The 14,075-nt window shown below is 43.7% G+C and overlaps 1 protein-coding gene across 5 annotated transcripts in view; it reads left to right on the top strand.

Annotated features, from left to right (window-relative positions):
* Positions 1 to 13,820, top strand: part of ERCC6 (ERCC excision repair 6, chromatin remodeling factor) — a 77,123-nt gene extending 63,303 nt beyond the window's left edge. For 4 of the 5 annotated variants that reach the window (XM_084996497.1, XM_084996495.1, XM_084996496.1 and 1 more), the window contains 10 exons: positions 1,656 to 1,751; positions 2,954 to 3,169; positions 3,629 to 3,739; positions 4,135 to 4,254; positions 4,673 to 4,767; positions 5,208 to 5,353; positions 5,435 to 6,136; positions 7,701 to 7,905; positions 8,770 to 8,848; positions 10,180 to 13,820. In XM_084996497.1, the coding sequence (XP_084852623.1) occupies positions 1,656 to 1,751; positions 2,954 to 3,169; positions 3,629 to 3,739; positions 4,135 to 4,254; positions 4,673 to 4,767; positions 5,208 to 5,353; positions 5,435 to 6,136; positions 7,701 to 7,905; positions 8,770 to 8,848; positions 10,180 to 10,602 (2,193 nt within the window). In that variant the 3' untranslated portion in view covers positions 10,603 to 13,820. Of the gene's footprint in view, positions 1 to 1,655; positions 1,752 to 2,953; positions 3,170 to 3,628; positions 3,740 to 4,134; positions 4,255 to 4,553; positions 4,768 to 5,207; positions 5,354 to 5,434; positions 6,137 to 7,700; positions 7,906 to 8,769; positions 8,849 to 10,179 lie in introns of all 5 variants that reach the window. The other variant, XR_014827504.1, reaches the window with a different exon arrangement.
* Positions 13,821 to 14,075: the final 255 nt, after the last annotated feature.

Below are 14,075 nucleotides of genomic sequence, written 5' to 3'. Positions count from 1 at the left end.
TTGGGGTTTTACTCTAAGGAGGCAGTTCAGCAAAGCAGATGCCCAGCAAAGCAGTGCTGCCATCTGACTCAGGTTTTAAAAGGATGATCCTTTTAAATTCCGTCCTGGTGTTCTGTTATCTTAATAGACGGCTGCACTTTCTATTCAGCATCTGAAAGAAAGTGCATTGTAGATTTTAATTGTCGAAATTATAAAGGATCTTGGAGGTCTGTTATCAAGACTACTTTCATCCCTGCCTCTTCCCTCCCCAAAACTCATCTCTATATTTAGCCCTTGATCTTACCATCCCCCTTACAGGGCTCCCTGTCCTGCCAGTTTCTCAGGCCACTATGCTCTGAGCTGTCTCCAATTCCAGATCAACCAGTTGCTGTGGCCTGGATTAATTTTTCCAAGGCTTGTCTTCCTTCCACCAACATACCTTTGATGTCTCTCTCCCCACCAAGAATACTGATTTAGCTGATTTGCACCAACTTATATTCACTATGGAATCCCAGCGTGTCTCCTTGTAGTCCACGAAGTAGCCAGGACAAATCTTTTTCCACTTTGTAAACACATGCTACTTGTCTTTGTATTTGCATATGATATCCCCCCACCTGGAGGTTTCCATCCCCCCAGCAAGCATATGGAGAGGTTATAAGATCTCAGCAGGCTTTCCATTGGCGTTCTCTGCTAGACTGGGACTCCTTGAGGTCAGGGCTTTGTCTTACCCATCTTAAAATAATGCTGTGTAACACCAACAACGATTTGCAGGCGCTAGGCAAATGAATATTTGATAGATTGTTTCAATTTTGGTTGTTTTGTTTTTGTTTGATATTTTTAAGTAGAGCTTGAGACAGAGATGGTGGGCTGTCTTGGTGTGAGCAGGTGCTGAGCAGCGGATCCTTTTGGCCTTCCCAGGAGGCCAGTGGCTGGCAGTGGAGGACACCACATGGGTGGGATGGTCTCCAGCAGCGCTCAGCACTTAGCAGAGAGGAGTGGAGAGGCAGGCAGTTCATTTGGAAGTTTATAGGGCAGATGCAGTGGGCAGCAGAGGGGTAGCTAAAGGAAAATACTGTGGATTTGTGACTAGTCAAGGGACAAAGTCAGTGAGGTGGTGGCGGGCATCTTGGAGAAAACAGGAGAGCTGAGAGGCAGAAAGGAAACGTGAAGGCATGGAGTAGTCGGCGCACTTGGGCTGGCAGGGTAGGCATTGTTGTCAGAGACACTTGAGGATGGCTCAGAACTCCAGGAAGGGGCGGGTGCCAGGCAAGGATAAGGTCCCTGTTCAGGTTTGCCCAGGTGAAGTGTTAGGGAGGAACACGGGAGTTGAGACGGTGTGAGCACTTGGAGGCCAGGATGGAAGGGGGGCTGTGCCTGGAGTCCTGGGCTTTCCCGTGAACAGGAAGCCAGTCTTCAGAGGCTTCCGGGATAGTAGGTGGGAACCAAGTGACATGGGGACCAAAAAGTGGATAATGGAGGGGGCTGGTGAGAGGAGGGAACTGTTCCTTGTTTAGCTCTGAGATGTGGCATCGTTATTTTTGTTTTGTTTTTGATAAGATTGCATTGTTAAAATTGTATACATTTTGCTTTTTTGATTAGAAACTTTTGTTGATATTTTAATTCTTTTATTCTGTTAATTTTTTTTTTTTTCAATTCTGTTCTTCTTCTCCTCCTAGGTCTTATTTTGCCGTCTTACAGATGAGCAACATAAAGTCTACCAAAATTTCATTGATTCCAAAGAAGTTTACAGAATTCTCAATGGAGAGATGCAGGTCAGCTAAATAATAGAAGCTGGAGAAATGAATTGTGGACCAAGGGAAGTGGAGGAGGAAAGGAAACTCCTGCTAGTCAGGGATTGTTACCCTCTTGAAAACATTTGGGTGTTCACTTAATTTGAAGCCCTTCCAGAAGTAAGAGAACCCATGATTTGAGCATGTTCCCTTTCACCTGTACTGCAGCACTGTTAACCATTGAACCCAGCGCCGTGTGGTCTAGTGGAAGAATGCACTAGGCAATGGGGTCTGTAAGGTGGGTCCTGTAGGGATTGTTGATCCCATGCAGAATGTGGGGAGCAGCCCCAGACTGCTGGGGTTAGCAGGTGCATGGAGGAAGAATTACTATTATACGTTTTGGGTTTTTTTTAAGTCTTTTCTAGGGCCGCATCCGTGGCATATGGAGGTTCCCAGGCTAGGGGTCTAATCAGAGCTGTAGCCACCAGCTGACGCCAGAGCCACAGCAACACCGGATCCTAGCCTTGTCTGCAACCTACACCACAGCTCATGGCAACACCAGATCCTCAACCCATTGAGCGATGCCAGGGATCAAACCCACAACCTCATGGTTCCTATTTGGATTCATTAACCACTGAGCCATGACGAGAACTCCGTCTATTATACATTTTTATGTAAGTAATAACATGTTAGTTATTGGCCAGAGTCAGCAATGTATGTGGGTAAATGTCTCTTCATTAAGCACACATAGAAGTTTATTCTCAGCTTTACTTAAAAGCTTCATGTCAGCTCCTCAACTTCTTCGTGCTTCATTATCTTAACGTGTGAGTTGTACTTTATTCATTTGACATGTAAGACTTCCTTAGTCCTTGGTTTGTCCTCCTTGAAGGTACAGCCGAGAAGCATGGGCATGACTTTCTCATTTATATTTAAAAGATGGTCAGATTTTTATGTGCTATGAACCACATACCTTTTTTTCTAGAGGGAACATAAATCATGACTCCAGTTTGGTCCACCCAAGTGTTTTTGTTTTTAGAGAAGTTGCCCTATCAGGAAAAGAAGATGTGCAGAGGTAGATTTCTTCCAGCTCCTAATAGGCCGTGATCAGGGAGGAAACTAAGAAGCTGGTGAAGAATTACTTTTTCATCTGTGCTCCGTATCAAACAACTTCCTTCCTTTCCTTCTTGGGTGAATATTATTTTACATGGGATAATCTGAGTGTGTGTAATTCTTTTATCCCATAGATTTTCTCTGGACTTGTAGCCCTAAGAAAAATCTGCAACCACCCTGATCTCTTTTCTGGAGGCCCCAAGAACTTTAAAGGTATTCCAGGCGAGGAACTAGAGGAAGATCAGTTTGGATACTGGAAACGTTCTGGGAAAATGATAGTTGTTGAGTCCTTGTTGAAAATATGGCACAAGCAGGGCCAACGAGTATTGCTATTTTCTCAGTCCAGACAGGTGAGTATGTAAACGTCATAGAAGAAACAAGTCGGTTTTTAGATTATGTCCCATTTTTTGAATTAATTCAAAAAAAGGACATACTCTAAGAAAATGATTCCAAGGGCAGCTATACCCACTGCTATGGAGGTGACAGCCTGCAAAGCTCTTTGGGAGCTTGGATCTTTCTCTAGAGTTGTGCCCAGAGGTTGGCTTTTTCAGAAAGGCTTGCTTATTACAGGCATGTTTGGGTCTGAACACAAATAAATGCCCTGCTCTTTACAAAACTTGGAAGAATTAGCAGTGTGGAGATGCCAAAAATACTCTTGCAATAGTTATATTTATCTACCTCAATTCAAGAAACCCCTTTTAATTCCTGCCTGCTGGGGAAGGCGTGACTATTTACACAAATGTTAAATGTTCACTGAAGGTGTACATTTGAATTTTAAACTCTTACCCCCCACCTCCTCTTCCAAACAGATGTTGGACATACTTGAAGTATTCCTTAGAGCCCAAAAGTATTCCTATCTCAAGATGGATGGTACCACTACAATAGCTTCACGACAACCTCTGATCACAAGATACAATGAGGTAACATGTGACCATAGCAGTGAAGTCCCATGGTGCTGCTGTGTGCAGAGGGGAGGGGGAGAGAGGTCCACACCCACAGTGCCTGCGTCTGGGATTGAGTGGGAGATGCTTTTAGCTCAGTGCATTTCTGGATTATTGGGATGTGTGTGTGTTTAAACAGAGAATGTCAGGAAGAGAATTCCTTCTTGAAAACCCAACTCTTAAATATTGCTAATATAATTGATATTAAAAGTAGGAGCTGTGACATTGGGTCCTGCCTGACCAAAGGTCTCTAGGGCATAATAATCCCCTGGCTTACACTGGGAAGAGGTTTCCCAAGAGGTGCGGAGCATGTGAAGGCAGAGGTGAGAGCTGCCTTCCACGTGCATACTGAGTGTTGTGTGTCTTACCTCCAGGACGCATCCATATTTGTGTTTCTTCTGACCACTCGGGTGGGTGGCCTAGGAGTCAACCTGACGGGGGCAAACAGAGTCATCATCTATGACCCCGACTGGAACCCAAGCACAGACACACAGGTCTGTTTATTTTTTAAAGGAGTGCGTTGTGATGGGCTGTCTGATGGCTGGCACCCAGGAGCATCCTCAGGTGCCACGTCAGTCTCAGCGTGTGGCTCACCTCTCAGTCAGGTCTTGTCTTCTCCTAGAGGAAGGCACCCTCCAGCAGCACAGGTGGGAAGGGTCTTTACAGTTTATCTGAAGCATCCACACTAGACTTGGGTACAAAGAGAACGTGGGAGGGGATGAACATGGGTTGTTTTTCAGATAGAGCTGGCTCGGTCTGTCTTTGTCACCTGTCTGTTTATCTTCCTTAATAGGTCTTAGGTGTATTTAGCCTCATTAGCCCAGATTCTACTTCAGGAGTGGAAGGGAGCAATCAGCTCTTAGCGCTGGTCACTGAGAAGGGCCCTTGTTGAGGTGCGTCTCTCTGCCGTAGGCCCGGGAGCGAGCATGGAGGATAGGCCAGAAGAAGCAGGTGACGGTGTACAGGCTTCTCACTGCGGGCACCATTGAAGAAAAGATTTACCACCGGTCAGTACCCGCAGCTGCCGCTTCTTGACTGGGGCCTGCTCTCCTGGCCGCAAGCTGTGGAAGCATACCAAGCACGTCATCAGGGTTTGGAGTAGAGAATTTTTTTAGAAATACTGCTTTTATGAAGTCTTTCCAACTTAACAGCAGTAGTTGCTGTGACTTCAGAGATATGTGTAGGGTTTTTTTTAAATTTTTGTTTTGTTTTCTCATTAAAATAAGCTCAGATGGCTTATTCTCTGTTTTTATGTGTAACTGGGTCACCTTGCTGTACAGAACATTGTAAACCAGCTAAATGGAAAAAATAAAAATCATTATAAAAAATTAAAAATCTTTAAACCTAATTATTTTTCTACCCTAATAGTAAATAATTACAGTATGTTTGGGATTTTGAGGTAGAGCTAAACCATTGTCTCATACCAGTTTAATTTTTATCTTTATAGACAAATCTTCAAGCAGTTTTTGACAAATAGAGTGCTAAAAGATCCAAAACAAAGGCGATTTTTCAAGTCCAATGATCTTTATGAGCTGTTTACTCTGACCAGTCCTGATACATCCCAGAGCACTGAAACAAGTGCTATTTTTGCAGGTATTCCATAAAATAATTTAACTTAAAGAATTACATAAGAAATATGCAATGTAACATTAGCATGATTTTCCCTCTTCACAGGGACTGGGTCAGATGTTCAGACACCCAAACGCCATTTAAAAAGAAAATTTCACCCCGTCCTTGGAACAGACCAGAACGTTGCAATGGGCAAAAAGCTCCCTGATTTGAACGCATCTGCAAATGATGCCACGCCATCTGAAGAGAAATCTATAGCTATGGGAGCTGAAATAAATGCAGCAACTTCTAATCAAGAGGATCCTTTGAAAGATGCCCCTCAGACACCTCGTAGTCTAACCAGCAGTGACAGACTTGGAGGAGAGACAGATGCGGAGTCCAGACTACAGGAGTCCTCAGGGATTCGAGGAAATGGGGAGTGTTCAGACTCTACAGGAGTCGGCAAAATGTGCAGGACTCCTGGTGAGGACAGCATCGAAGAAGAGGAGGGTCTTTCTGATAAAAGAGAAAGCTGCCAGGTTCAAACAGAACCCCTTTGGGAGAATGGACAAACGGACACTAGTTTTCAGAAACACAAGTCAAAAACAAAACACCGTGTGACGGAAGAAGAGACCCTGGAGAAACACCTGAGGCCAAAGCAAAAGCCTAAGAACTCCAAGCACCGCAGAGACGCCAAGTTTGAGGGAACCCGAATTCCACACCTAGTGAAGAAGAGGCAGTACCAGAGGCAAGACAATGAAAATGAGAGCGAGGTCAAGGAACGCAGCAATGACGACTACGTTCTGGAAAAGCTTTTCAAAAAGTCAGGTATTCCTCCTGCTGAGTTACTGCAGATGCGCTAGAAATAGAAAATGAGGGGCTATCTCTAGCAGTAGTAGCCTTTCGTGACAGTGCGGAGTGGGTACTCCCCTGGAAATATTTTTCCCTCTAAAACTCAGATTTGAAATGTGTTGACATTTTTGAAAATCACATTCGCTTCTGTTTCCTGGAGACCTAGAAGAGTTTGAACCTCGGGAGAACAGTAGTCCTTGACTTCTAGGCACACACAGGAGGGATGTAGTGCTTAAAACAGATTTGCACTACCTGAGCATTGTAGAAAATTTCTCTGCATGCTATATTTATCTGATTTTTCCAGCCACAGGAGTGTAAAGTGACAGATTGTGGAGGAGAAAGGCAGGGGCTTGGCCAAGACAGGCACTGTGGAAGTAGAATGGCTGGCAGCCAATATCAAGGGAGAAAAATTAGGAAAGCAGACTCAACATTTGCTCGGGACCCTGGAGGACGGGCTTAGTCATACCTGGGACCGTCACCTGGCCCAGGCCTCGCCAGTCATTGTGTCCTGATGTGACGCACTTGAGTTACCAGAGATCACTGAATGGGTGCAGGTGGGCAGGCCGAGACATGGCATCTCAGAAAGAAACTATCTGAGCCTGATGCTTTCTCGTATGGTAGCTCATTGTCAACTTTCTCTACTTTTTCTGTAGTTCCTGGTCTGTTTTCCTAAGCAATTATTTATTTTGTCTAGTTTTCAAGTTTATTTGCATGGTGGCGTAGAAAATACTCTTAGAATAATTTTTTTTTAAATCGGCTTCTGTTTCATGATAATTTCCCCCTTGTCATTTCTAATTTTGCGAATTTCTCCCTTTTTTCTTGAGTAGGTTTAGCTAGTAGATTGTCTAGTTTATGATTTTTTAGTAAACCAGGATTTTGATTTATTAGTTAGATCCATGGTTTTTCTCTACCTCCTTAATTTATGCTTTAATCTTCATTACATTTTCCTTACTGCTTTTGTTTTTGGTGAATTTTTTGGTCTTAATTTTTGTAAAACTGTTTGACTAGGAATTTAGTTCATTTATTTTTATTCTTTCATTTTTATTGATAGAAGTAGTTAAGGCTCTGAATTTTATTGCTAGAAGTAATTAAGGCTCTGAATTATTTTTTCATTTTCGTTGGTGTAAGTATTTAAGGCTCTGCACAGAGTTCTCATGTGTGTTGTTTTTGTGATTGTTACTTTTTAGAAATTCTGCAATTTTGGTTTATATTTTTATGTTTTCTCCCCTCAATAAATACATTAATAGGTTTTAAAATTTCCAGAAAGCAGGGAAGAGGTTATGCTGAAGTGTGGTATTTAAAGCATTATGCTGTGATCATACAAAGCGGGGACAGTTGATAGTCCCTCCCTCATTGGTAGAGACGCAGATGAAGAGCAGCAGCATTTGTAAAGTTCCTGGGTCCTGTTGGTCATGGGTGAATAGCTGCCAAAAATGTTCATGATTTTTTTCTCCACCCAAAGCCCGCTAGCCTGTGCTGAGAACAGGTGATTGTGTATGAGCTGAAATAACACACCCCCGGTTTCCCCTCTTCTTGCCAGTGGGCGTGCACAGCGTCATGAAGCATGATGCCATCATGGACGGAGCCAGTCCAGACTACATGCTGGTGGAGGCGGAGGCCAACCGCGTGGCCCAGGATGCCCTTAAAGCACTGAGACTCTCGAGGCAGCGGTGTCTGGGAGCGGCGTCTGGTGTTCCCACCTGGACCGGTCACAGGGGGCTTGCTGGTGCCCCAGCAGGAAGAAAGTAAGAGGCTGCCACCCCACCCTGCTTGTGAGGAGGCCAAGCCAGCTAGGCCGGGGGTAAATCAGGGCAGGCCGGGTACCTCCTCCTGTTTCTCTGCAGAAGTAGAAATCACTCAGGGTTTGGGTCAGCCAAAGGTTCGTGGTTTGGGGCAGTGCATTTTTCATCTTACCTTCTTCTTGGCTTTCATTTCCTCCTTTCCAAAGTTGATTTTTCAAGGAAAGGAGAACTTAGGAGGTGCTGCCATAAAAAATAGTAAGAGATACAGAATAATGATTAAACTTTAGTAAGATGATTAGCCAGGTTTCAACAGTCAGTAGTCACAATGCTAACCAATGTGGTCTTTTATTTATTTTATTTTGCTTTTTAGGGCTGCACCCATGGTGTATGGAGGTCCACGGGCTCGGGGTCTAATCGAAGCTATAGCTACCAGCCTACACTGCAGCCATAACAATGCCAGATCTGAGCCATGTCTGCAGCCTACACCATAACTCATGGCAGTGCCGGATCCTTAACCCGCTGAGTGAGGCCAGGGATCGAACAAGCAACCACATAGTTCCTAGTCAGATTCGTTTCTACTGTGCCACGACGGAAACTCCCAGTGTGCTCTTTTAGTTTTCCTAGATTTCAAGGGTACTTTGTAAGTTGAACAAGGATATTGAGTGGTTCTTACTCGAGATGCAGTGGTAATTTCCCAGGAGAGTAGAGTTTAGGAATCTAAGGGCATAGAGCAGAAGCGTCATGGCCATGAAGGAATAACCATGCAGGAGGAAATTTCTCCTGAAACAGTTTAATTGTTGGAAGGACATCCTCATCTCTAAGTCACAAAGTAACATTTTACCTCCTGTGACTCTTTTCCTTGTTTAGGAGTAGATTTGGTCAGAAAAGGAACTCCAACTTCGCTGTGCAGCATCCTTCTTCAGCATCTCCAAAGGAGAAAAGCCAGGTAACATGAGAGACTATTTTTCATTCGTGAAACTTGCTTGATTGAATTGCTGTGAAAATTTCCCCTGATTCTGCATGTGAAGAAAATCACATGCATAATGGCGTCTGATGTTTGTATTTTATGTTCTCATTTATGAAGCACTTTCATGTGAATGTAAAAGGGCTGGCCAGGAGTTCCTGTTGTAGCTCAGTGGTAACAAACCTGAGTAGTAACCATGAGGATGCGGGTTCTATCCCTGGCCTCATCCAGTGGGTTAAGGATCTGGCTTTGCCGTGAGCTGTGGTGTAGGTCACAGACGTGGCTCGGATCCTACCTTGCTGTGGCTGTGGCGTAGGCCAGCGGCTGCAGCTCTGATTTGACCCCTGACCTGGGGCCAAATATGCTGTAGGTGCAGCCCTAAAATAAATACATACGTACATACACATATATATGTATAAAAGAGCCGGCTAACTTCCTAGAAGAGACAAAGTCTTAATCCCAAGATCTATAGTGGAATCTCTGTTTTGTCCTCCGAAAATTAATACAAGGATGGCTGATGTGTGAGTAGATGCCTGTATAGCCTGCCCCATCTGGAGGTGTAGTACTGGCTCCAATAAAGGTCTAGAAAACCACCTTGAATGTTGTTTGTAACTTACTAGCTGCCAGAGCATCATGCCAGTCTCTCCCCCCGCCCTGCCCCGCCCCAGACGCCTGGAGTGCTTCACCCTCCTCTTGTGATGTCATACTCTTCTTTAGTTTTCTCTACGTAAGGGTCATGTTACTTATGAAATTTGAAAACCCCCAGGTTCAGATTCCTATTTTAGATTAATATGAACACATTTAGGAATAGAGAACCTTTTTGACTCCCATGTTATATTATTTTACCAGTAGTGATGTGAAGAAAAGCTAGGTTTGAGTTGTTCTAAGGAAATTCATACGAGGTGTAAAGGAGGAAAGAGATTTGAAAGTGAAGGAATAAAAGTACAGCTCTGATTCTGTTCCCTATCCCACTGTGCCCAGATCAGGGGAAATTGGGGAGGAAGAACAGGAAAGGCCCACAGAGCCGAGCCTTCTGGAAGCCCAGCCCTCCCTCCCTGCAGTCACCACTCAGGGTGGTGATGAAGCAAATAGTGTAGTTTTTTGTTTTTTAGGAAATGTTTTGTAAGATTGAGTGGATTTAGACTCCTGGGTCTCCCTTTCCCTTTGCGTTAGACGGTGTCCCAGTCTTTCCCCGACAGCCTCACCACCCTGGGTGTGTGTGTTATTTTATGGCCCCTCAGAGCCTTTGGGGAAGTAAGTGGAAGCATGAACTGGATGTTGAATATATTAATGTGCTGATCATCTGTCTCCAGGACGGCATTCTGAAAAAGGATGGAAAAGACAGTGTTTCTGAGCATTTTAGTGGAAAAGTGGAAGATGCAGAACTTTCATCCGGGGCCCTCACTTCCTCCTCACTGTTGGCAAAAATGAGAGCAAGAAACCACCTGATTTTGCCAGCGCGCTTAGAAAGTGAGAGTGGGCACGTTCCAGAGGCCTCTGCCCCGCTGCCCTCCAGCACGGAACACGATGAGCTCCTGGTAGAAATGAGGAACTTCATTGCCTTTCAGGCCCAAGTCGACGGCCAGGCCGGCACTCGGGAGATACTGCAGGAGTTCGAACCCAGGTTATCGGCATCACAGTCTTGTGTCTTTCGAGAACTGTTGAGAAATCTGTGCACTTTTCATAGAACTTCTGGTGGGGAGGGAATTTGGAAACTCAAGCCAGAATATTGCTGATCAGCATGACTTCCTGAGCTTTTAGTTGACTTTTTCTAGCAGAGATTTCTGGTTATTAATCTAACAATTAATAATCATATGTTTTGTCAATGAAAGTGGACTGCATTTGATGTTTACTTTGAATGATAACTACCTCATACTTTAAACCTTAAGGACGAAGAAATTCTTCTCTGAAACTTATGTTTTAAAAAAATACCTGGGTTTTTTTTTTTTCCCCAAAATGAATTATGTTATAACAGGGACCTAACCATTAATCCTTGGAATATATATTTATTCTTTTACCCAGAAGTTGCTTCAGGGAACACATTATTACTCATTTAGAAGTTTATAGAGCAGAACTCCTCAAGAATTCCTCCTTTTAATTTTTGCCTGCATCCATGGCATTTGGAAGTTCCCAGGCCACGGATCAAATCTGAGCTGCAGCTGCGACATACGTTGTAGCCACGGCAACATCAGTTGCTCAACCTGTGGTGCCACAGTGGGAACTCCCAAGAATTCTTTTTGGTGCTAAAAACATGTCTTATATTCAGTTAGACCTGTCTAGTAAGTCAGTTCATCAGTATGTGATTACAGCTCTGTTTTTAGTACCTAGCTTTTAAATGTTTAAATTGATCATTGATCACTCAAGAAGAGACCAGATTTGTTACCTTTTGAATCATATTAGTTGCCTTTAAACGACCTTCCGTTTAAGGTGCTCGTAAATTGACAGGTATTTATATTGGTAAAGCATGGAATAGCTTGGTAATAAATGGTGAGACATGTCTTTGCAGAAAGTTATAGTTTCCTCAGTGGCTTTAAACAAAGGGTACTTCTCCTCACACCTCCCACCCCCTTGGGTGACTGTTTGTTTTAGGAAAATGAAATGTATTGTCTTATTAAAAAAAAAAAAACAAAAAACCCAAGCAGAACCAAAAGTAAGTATAAATAAAACTACCAACACAGGCACATGCTCACAAACATCACTCCAGACCACACCAGGATCTACTGTCATCCCCTCATTCTACCCTCCACCTTCCAGACCGCTCTGCTTACATGCTGGGAGGGAACCTTGAACATACTAAATGTTACTCATTACCTGCCTTTCTCAGGATTCTAGTAACTTAGAATCAGGCATCATTGTTTTCCTTCTGTCCAGTCGTTTTCATCTCTCTTTCCCCTTTGCATTCACCATTGACTCTCCTGTTTTAGAGGTTTGGTTTTCAGCTGCACCTGTTCTGTTTCTGGCTGTTGTTAACATGTTTAGAGTTTGGTGCTGGTGTTGTCTTGGTCCACAGTTTGTTTTCTTAGCCTTGTTTTCCTTTCCTTCTCATTGTTATTTTATCATGTCAGCTCTGAAGCCTTGTTTTCTTAAATTCATTGGATTTCTTAAATTCTTTGGATTCCTTAAATGTCTTCTAGAGCTATCACAGTGCAGTTTGTTTCTTGGATTTGTTTCCTCAGGCGTGCTGTTTCCCAGGTTTTTCTGTATCATGCTTGCCTTCCTCCCATGCCATTTCTTCGTATCTTACTCAGCTGAGAGTGGGCAGCTGGGTCCAGGTCTCCTGTATGCTCTTCCCTGCCATCCAGAGAGAAGGGGTCGGGGAGAGCTGCTGCTGGGCAGCTTGTGGTTGGAGGACTTGGGTTTTACTTTTCTATTCTGAGATTTTGTTCAATAGCTTGGGCTGTGAATCCCTCCCCTTTGACAGGAGATGTCATAATCAGTCATAATTCTTACTGGGATTTTCTACCTTTTTTTTTTTTTTTGGATTCTGGCTTGTTCATTTTATTCAGTTTTTAGAACAATTCATTATTAGAGGAGGAAGATTTCTATTGTTTTCTTCATCCTGCTGTCATTATCTAGAAATAATAGAAGAGACTTCTAAACAGGTCATCAGTACATCCTAAACTTGACAGCTTGGCTCAGAAGGGAGTCAAAACTCATGACTTTTGTTCCTGGGAAGTTTTTTTGTGTTTTTGTTTTTAGGGCTGCACCCACATCATATGGAAGTTCCCAGGCTAGGGGATGAATCAGAGCTGCAGCTGCTGGCCTGCACCACAGCCACAGCAAGGTAGCATCTGAGCTGGGTCTGTGACCTACACCGCAGCTCACAGCAGCACCAGATCCTTAACCCACTGAGTGAGGCCAGGGATCGAACCCATGTCCTCATGGATACTAGTCAGGTTTGTTACTACTGAGTCACAACAGGAACTCCAAGTTTTTTGCTTTTGTTTTGTGATCAGTAATTAGCCTATGGGAAAATTGCATCCCTCTTGTTCTTGAGTTGAGGTACTGATGCAGTTCACGAGTGTGAAGCACTTGGGCATCATAGCTCTGTTGTCAGAAATCTAAACTGTACTGAGCGAGGGAAGTTGTAGCCTTCTCATCAGGCAGAAGATGCCATCAAATGTTATGAGGCAAAAAAAAAAAAAAAAAGGATGCCGTCACGGCAAGGTGGTCCTCACTCCAGGCCGTGTCTTAGCTCTGCCACCAGCAAGGCTATGGCCTTGGGTAGTCACTGGCTTGCCTGTTGGTATCTGTGACCATTGTCATCATGCCTCTGGGTGGACAGACTCAGAGGCAGATGCTCTGGTGTGATGGTTTTAATAGAGTAACTTATTCATTTAGAGAAAATTAACTTTTGGAATTTTAAAAGCTTTGTACAATGTAGATTTAATATATTTAACATGCTATATTGGTAATAAGCTATAGTAAAAGATTTTAAACTTCTGTGAAATTTTTATAATTCTTTAGTTAATACATGAATGCACTATCACTGTTTAAGACGTTTTAAGCAATACTCTGCCTCCCCACTACTCTTGTTCCTATTCAGGAGATAAGTGCTATATTTGGCATGTATTCTTCCAGGCTATTTTCCTTGCCTTTACAGGCACATGTGGCAGAGGCTGCTGCTATAATGTCGTTTTCCCTTCTCCTTTACTGATAAGTCTTGATTTTTACCTGGACATGTGGTTGCTCAGCTCAAACCCTGCTTCCCAGCCTACCTTATAGTTCATTGTAGCCATGTGACCAGGCAATGGGCTGTGAAGAGAATGTTCAGATGGGACCCATAAATAAGGGATCGGGCGTCCCCTCTTCTCCCCTTATGCTGGCTGAGATGCATGTGGGAGCTTAAGCGGTGACGTGAAGTGGGCAGAAGTCATGTCCTGAGGATGCCAGTCTTGAGCGCTTTCCTTTCACCTATTACTTGAGAGCAAAATAAACTCCTGACTTGCTTAAACCACTGCCTTTTGGAGTTTTTTTTTTTTTTTTTTTTTGCTTTTTTAGGGCCGTATCTGTGACATACGGAAGTTTCCAGGCTAGGAGTGGAATTGGAGCTACAGCTGCTGGCCTACACCACAGCCACAGGATCTGAGGGATCTGAGCCCCGTCTGCAATCTATACCACAGCTCATGGCAAGACCAGATCCTTAACCCACTGAGCGAGGCCAGGGATTGAACCCACGTCCTCATGGATACTAGTCAGGTTCTTAACT

Source organism: Sus scrofa, chromosome 14, assembly GCF_054392235.1.
Source record: "Sus scrofa isolate SSC_HxYL_T2T_F1_AM1 chromosome 14, Sscrofa_HxYL_maternal_Yorkshire_Landrace_v2.0, whole genome shotgun sequence".
In the NCBI taxonomy this organism is placed as follows: domain Eukaryota; kingdom Metazoa; phylum Chordata; class Mammalia; order Artiodactyla; family Suidae; genus Sus; species Sus scrofa.
The sequence above is the reverse complement of the archived record's forward strand: the minus strand, read 5'-3'. Positions and strand labels throughout refer to the sequence as shown.